A 7626-nucleotide genomic window follows, 5' to 3' on the forward strand; every position below is an offset into this window, starting at 1 on the left:
TTCGATTCAACCTCACCACCATCATTCACAATCATTATTTTTTTGTTAGGACACTGACTAGCAATATGACCAAGACCTTGACATCTAAAGCATTTAATATCCCTAGAACGATTATTGAGAGTTTCAAATTTACCTTGCACTCCTTGCTTTGGTGTTTCTTGCTTGGTGTCAACTTTTGGTTTGGACACCGGCTTGACATCCTCTCGTTTGCCAACGTTTGGACGCCAAGGTGTAGTAGTTCCTCCACCCGAGGACACTCGACCAATGCCTCTCCTTTTAAGCTGTAGCTCCACTTTCATAGCTAATTGTACCATCTCTTCAAGATCCACACAATGTCGTAGCTCCACTTGGTCGTGAATATCTCTATTCAAACCACACAAAAATCGAGCCACTGTTGCCTCACTATCCTCCTCAATGTTAGCCCGTATCATAGTAATCTCCAACTCCTTGTAGTAGTCTTCTACACTTCTCGAGCCTTGCTTCAAATTCTGCAATCGCTTAAACATATCACGATAATAGTAATTAGGAACTAACCTTTTCTTCATTATTTGCTTCATCTCCTTCCATGTTTCAATAGGCCTCTCACAATTTCTCCTCCTAGATGTAGTCAGTTGATCCCACAAAATTAGAGCATAATCCACAAACTCAACAATCGCTAACTTTATTTTTTTCGAATCGTTGTAGTTGTGGCAGTCAAACACCGACTCCACTCTCATCTCCCACTCCAAATAAGCCTCTGGATCAGATTTCCCATTAAACGATGGAATTTTCATCTTAATCCCATTAATATTCACATCTTCTCTACCCCCTTCAGTATACCTCCCTCGCATTGCATCTCTTCTATTTCTTCCATCCTCTTGACCTCGCCTATTCCTACCCGAATTCTCACCAAATCTCATCATCCTCACTAACTTCAAGTTTACTTATCCTTTCATGCATTGTTTCCAACTCCGCTCTCATTGCTTCCCTTATCATTGTACTCAAATTTTCCTTTGAAAATTTTTGACTATTTGAACTCATCGTACCTGCAAGAAAAAAGTTAGTAATAAAATTCCTCACACAAGTTCTCACAAGTCCCTCCAAACGAATTCACTCAATCACTCTTTTTTTTTTTTGTCACTCAAAATTTATGTAGGCTTTTTCTTGGTAAAAGTGAATCAAACTCTCAAGCTCACAACTTGTAGACACTTGAATTGACTCTCGAAGACTGACAAAAACAAGATGAATAAATTTATGAACACTCGAATTTTGACTTGAACCCAAGGATGAACAATTGACAACAAGTTATCTTGCTTCTTCAATATTTCCTTTTTTTTTATAACTTGTAGCACAAGACACGAGACTTGGATAACAAGTTTGAAAGAAACGACACAAAAATTCGACGAAGGAAATATTCCAATGAAGAACGATGAAGAACGAGTAAGAAGAACGCGAAGAGCAGAGATAGATGAAGATAGATACTTACTTGATTCAAAACCTTTGCTTTGATACCAAATGATATGAATTTTTAATGTATGGAAGGCAAACACGACTATATTAAAATCGTACCCTCAATCCAATAACAAAAGAAATCAAGAAATTGCCCGATCTTGAAAACAAGTAAAAAGTTTTGGATTAACCACCTCTAGCTTACAACAAAACTAGCAACAGTAATCACGAAGAAAACAATTAATCATAACGGGACCTTCAGAAAACCTGTTTCTGACAACCCACGAGAATAATCAATCTACAAACGCCACAAAGTTGAAAACTTTGATAAGTTTGATTTTTGGGTAAGCAAAAGCTTAATAAAATTCTAGAGAGAATTTTGTATTGAATAATCAATAATCTGAAATCTTAATTGTTATTATTAATAATGAATGTATATGTTGTATTTATAATACAACTACAAAATAATAAAAGATATCGCAAAATAATTCAAAATATAGCTAAAGATATCAAAGATATCTCCTAAAAGTTTCCTAGTAGGAATAAAACTCTCAAAAATAGAAAAGAATATCATAAATCCGAAAACACACACTACATGCCATACTGTGTGTAAGTGCGGTAGCGCTGGAGCGCTAGGACGTCAGCGCTGGAGCGCTCCGTACAGAGCTGGAGCTCCGATGGACTAGCGCTGGGGCGCTTCAAAATACAAAGGTTTGGCGCTGGAGCGCCTGTTTTAAAGCGCTGGAGCGCTGTCCTGTCGTGAAAATCCTTCATTTTCTTGATCTTTTTGGCCTTCAATAGCATTATAACATCTCTCAAAATGATCTTCAAGCATTCCAATGTCCATTATCAACGATTGAAGTGCATCTTTGAATTTCTTAGCTCGTTCTCTCGTAATCAGTCCTCTTGGCATCTCCAACGGATCCTTAATCACTTGATCAACATGCGAGCTATCCATGATCATATCAGTTACGCCTTAAACGCATACAAATCTCGTGTTATGAGATTAATGTTTTTAATGCATTAACAAGTCTCATAATATTATGTTTTGATGATTACAAAACTCGGTTAATTGTTACTAACCATTTAAAGTGAGATTTTGCAGATTAGATTTATTGAAAAATAAATTATTGGAAGTTATTTTGAAGCTATACATGTATTTATAAAGTCTTGTATTGCTCATTGCATGGATGGAACATTGTTAAGAGATATGAAGAAAAAGACAAAAAAAAGCCAAAGTATGGAGCAGCAATTTCCGAAAATTACTGGAAATTTTCTATGACTCCAAATAGGATCTCCACCAGTCATAATCTAGATAAAGAAGTGTTACAAGTACTGTCCAAATTTGAGAGTAATCCAACGGCTAGAATGAGAGATATGAATTTTTCCATATATGCTGCACAGTACCCACTTCTGCAAGGAACGAAACCATGAAGATTCGACTTCAGAAAATAACTGGGAATGTTTGAGAAATTAAAATCAAATCTCCACCAATCAGATTCAGTATTATGATGTTATAAAGCTTCTGTCCACATTTCAGGTCAATCCAATGGATGGATTAAGAGATATGAATTTTTCAAATTTGTTGCACAGAACAGGTTCGAAAACATGATGAAGACACTTCCGAAAATTATTGGAAATGTTTGACCCGTTCAAATCAAATCTGCACCGTTCAGAATGAAGATCTGGATGTTTTAAAGCTTCACTTCAAATTTCAGATCAATCCAACGGTTAGATTGGAAGATATGATTTTTCCACAAAATCCGCTCAGTGCTGGGAAAAAGAAGGCAGCGGCGCCGAACACTTTTTGTCTTTCCTTGACTTCTTAACACACGCTCCAAGCACTCAAATCAGATTCAAATCTTTGACAACTATAAATAGAGGCCATCCAAGTTCATTTGGAGATATCCCAACTCATCTCTTCTTTCCTTTGCAAGCAATTTCTCACTATCAAAGTGTTTGTGTGATATATTTGAGAGTGTTTGTAAAAATAGTTTGTGAGTTGGTTGTGCTATTGTTGTAAACACTTGAGTGTGAAACCAAGTGTGTTGTGCTATCGTTGTAAGCACTTGAGTGTGAAGCCAGTGTTGTGTTGAGGCTATCCTTGGAGCCTTTAAGGCCAAGTGTTCGAGTTGTATCGACGCGGTGATCGTGTTGAGTTGTACGGCTATCCTTGGAGCCATCAAGGCCAAGAGTTGAAGTGCTAGTGGATCCTTGGTTAATCAATCTTAGCCAAGAAGGGGAGACGTAGACAATTTATCGTCGAACTTCCATAAACATATCCTATCTCATTTATCGCTTTATTTCTTTTACGCATTTATTTACCGCATTTATTTTTGATTGCTTTAAGTCTTCCGCTTGCATACTTGCATAATCGCTTTAAATTGCTAAAGTTGCCAATAGAACCTAAATCCCCCCCATTAGGTTCTAACATGTGTCTTCCTCGAACCCCTAGTAGCCTCAAACTAAAACGGCTCTACTCCCTCTGGTCTGAACAATACTGACCTCAGTTGGAAATTGATCACCACTGCATTCTTCGACATCCAATCCATCCCAAGAATCAAGTCGAACTCAGGCATGGGCAATACTATCAAATCTGCAACTTCTGGTTGCCCTTGCAACAGGAGTTCAAGATTCCTCACCATTCTCCTAGTGGACAGTTCTTCCCCTGATGGGATGGTCACTGTGAATCCACCAGTCAGATCCTCGTACTCAATGCTCCGATTGCGAGTAAAAGCCTCCAATATGAAAGAATGGGTAGCCCCTGAGTCTAACAAGGCTCTAGTGGCCACACCGGCTACTAAAATTCTACCTGCATTAAAGGTGATTACAACCACAAAAGATTGAAAACAAATAAGGCAAGTCTTAGGCACATTCTAAGCCAACAAATTCCACACTCATAATTATCTATTTCAGCACGACCAATTAGCCAGAAGCATGCAACCTATAACAAGTTTCTATTCCCCAAAAAAAAAGCTCAAAATCGAAGATTGCATCTATGAATCAATTAAATCACCCTTAATCCAAAAGCTCTAAATATTACCTATGACGAGCGTGGTATCAGGATCGGCCTCCTCGGCCTGCATCACAAACACTCTCCCCTGAGTCGACGTCTCACGCCATGGACAATCTGAGACCACGTGCCCCGGCTTCTTGCATCGATAACAAACTCCAGCGCCTGCCAAACACTTCTCATAATGGGCACGTTTGCACTTCGGGCAAAATGGCTTCTCCCCAGTCTTGGGAGGAGCGGGCTCCGCCATGAGTACATCTCATCGGATAGTGGGTCGTAGCCCCACAATGAAGTGCTGGAGCTTCTCCGCCTCGTCGTCTCCAATCAGAGGCACAAAGTGACAACCTCGCTCAAATTTCACCACAAACTCAGCCACCGATAAGTCTCCCTGTCGTAGACTCAAAAACTCCGTCTTCAAACGGGCTCTCACATCAGCAGTGAAATACTTCTCAAAGAAGAGTTTCCTAAACTCAGCCCAAGGCAGGGTAGCTGTGTCTACTGTCTTCTCCACTCCCTCCCACCAGAGGGCAGCATCGTCCTGGAGATGAAAGACAGCACATCGGACTCGATCCGGATCTCTCAACTGCATATACTCAAGAGATCGGATCCATCCCTCCGCTACCAATGGATCAGTGGTGCCAGCAAAGTCTTTCGGATTCATCTTCCTGAACTGCTCATAAACAGTCCCCAGTCCAGTCCTCCGAGCGTACACATGTCGCTCCAGGATACGGGCTAAGCCCGCTAGTACCTGCGTCCCTACATCTCCAGCTGGTGGAGGCGACGGAGGAGGAGGTGGCGGCGGTGGATGTGGGGGACGTCCACGATGAGCGTCCATCTGTACGCAAGTTCAAATTCCCACAATCAAGTTTCATGCCTTAGAAAAAGGTTTTCTTTAAACTTTTACAAGCTCGAAATTTAAAGGATAAGCGGAAATAAACTTAAACAAATAGTAATTAAATGCACTTAAATCTTACAGACTTGGAGGCGAGATCCCTTTGAGTTTCGGCAACCAGTAGTAGGCCTGTGACCCAACCAAGACCGATGCTCTGATACCAACTGAGACGACTAGCTACTAATACTCAAATAAATAGAAAATAATAATACGCGGGTTTTCTAAATAATTAAAATTTTCTAAAAATTTCGGCATGACCCGTTTGATTCTTGAACAAACCACCGACACAGACAGCAGTTCAAAAATATTCAATATCAACTCATACAAAACCTATTCAAATATCATAAGCCAACATGCATTCTCACATGATAAAGTTGATAGAATTGAATCATCACAATGCCTTAAAATCATCTTAATATAAACACATGAACCATAGAAGATTCATTATGATAGTAAAAACATTAAGCTACAACAACATGTTGTCTCAAGGATTTACACATCTTTCCAAATCCTATATACATAAACAAGACAACAACTTATTATCAACAAATCTTGGTACAAGTAGCTATAACATAATCATGTTTATGACATTCAACACTTTCATTGACAGCTCACTCAAACCATCTAACACTCGGATCATCACGCTATTCTTCTCATCCCTTGTTCTTCAAGTTCGCTTTTGCCCGGTTCCACTCCCGCCTATTGCCATGACACATACAACACAACAATAGCCGGATACCGGTGAGAAATACATTTCCCAGTAAAAGCAACTAAACATGCATATAAAACATATATCAAGCTCATGATATAAATAAAGACAATGCATGTTTTAAAACAAGGTTCATCTCTTATCTCGTCGGTTGGGATCCCAAGAAGAAGATATCATAGCTAACCACCGACTCTTCCAATCGAGGTGGGGCTACTTATCTTACTTCTCTAGACTTTGAAGCCACTACATATGCATTTCAGACGCTAGGCTACGTCAACCACCCAAGCCATACATATATAATCCCTCAAATCGTCTATTCAAACGTTTTCGTTCATTTCAAAATCAAAGAATAAGTCTTTCAAGATGAATGCAATATATATCATCACAAGAGCATTCATTAACATCTAATACTCATTCAATAAATCATAGAAGAGCATAGAAAAGCAATTAAGCAAATAAGTATGTGATTTAGGGAAATCGATACAAACCATCTCGAGTTATAATCTCATTCAAGTAGTAGTCCACTTTTACCTTTCAAATGTGATGTGTATGGTGTCTTCTAACTTGTCAAAATATGAACCAACACAATCACAAGACTTGTATCAAAATCTGCACTTAAAACCATTCAAACTCCATTGTAGAATAGCTTCAAACCTTGATATTTCTTCTATCGGTTTCAGAGGCGATGTTCTCAAGCTCGATGTGTCCTGTTTATACACTGAAAACAGAGCATACAACCAAGGAAATATCAGCTACTATACACCTCAACAGCAGCTCGAGCACAAGCTAGCAAACCATTTCAAATCAAGAGTTTGACGGCATATCGGTATAAGCTCGGCAATCCCGAACGCAACTATAACAATATCAGTTGTATAGGATTCAAACCAACATAATCCTCAACATATCAGCAGGTATATAAATCGAATCATAGCTGGGAGATCATAAGAACATGATACAACAATCATTCCTCAACCCAACTTCAAGAAAACAAGGTATAGAAGCTCATCAACAACAATTCATAACCACATCTGATATCTGCCAGTTTCGACTTCTCAAACCATAATGAAAGAACAGAAAACTTACATCAAATCTAAGGTCTCGTTGCAAGGATTTCAGAACATCTTTCGGAATCGAAATCGGATACCCGAATCAAAAGATATCTCAATTTGAAGATGAAGAAAATGGTTGGAGTTCTTTGTTCTTGCCTCACGGTTCTTGCCTCTGAAAATCTGATGAAATATGTGTTATATCACACGTGTATGCTGAGTATTCACTTTCAAATTCTGATAACTTCAATAATAATTGCACTTTAGCCCCTCAACTATTCAAAAATTGCAATTTGGTCCTCAACATCCTATTTCATTCAATTTCAATCCTAATCACTTTAAGAATATTAGAATTTTAATCAAAACTCCAAATATTCCCAAATTAATTATTCTCAAATTAAAATTAAATAATTCCGGGCGTTACAATTCTCCCCCACTAAGACTCGATTTCGTCCTCGAAATCTCAAGTAGTATCAACAGATCATATAATAGAAAGAACAGAAAGACTAAAGGAGACTCACATCATTGAAACATCTCT

General features: G+C 38.7%; 1 protein-coding gene across 1 annotated transcript; it reads right to left on the reverse strand.

Annotated features, from left to right (window-relative positions):
• Positions 1-1006: 1006 nt before the first annotated feature.
• Positions 1007-4691, reverse strand: LOC140878232 (uncharacterized). The gene is made up of 3 exons (XM_073281838.1): positions 4472-4691; positions 3934-4240; positions 1007-1025 (listed from the first exon to the last, which is right to left on the reverse strand). The coding sequence occupies exons 1-3, from the start codon at positions 4689-4691 to the stop codon at positions 1007-1009; spliced, it is 546 nt and encodes a 181-aa protein (XP_073137939.1).
• Positions 4692-7626: the final 2935 nt, after the last annotated feature.

This window comes from Henckelia pumila, chromosome 2 (genome assembly GCF_033568475.1).
Source record: "Henckelia pumila isolate YLH828 chromosome 2, ASM3356847v2, whole genome shotgun sequence".
Lineage (NCBI taxonomy): Eukaryota > Viridiplantae > Streptophyta > Magnoliopsida > Lamiales > Gesneriaceae > Henckelia > Henckelia pumila.

Bases quoted from the DNA above. Each gene is read 5' to 3' on its own strand.
- LOC140878232 (XM_073281838.1), bottom strand. From the start codon at position 4,691: ATGGCGGAGCCCGCTCCTCCCAAGACTGGGGAGAAGCCATTTTGCCCG. The intron at 4,241-4,471 runs GTAATATTTAGA...CCTTTAATGCAG, and splicing joins TGATACCACGCTCGTCATAG to GTAGAATTTTAGTAGCCGGT.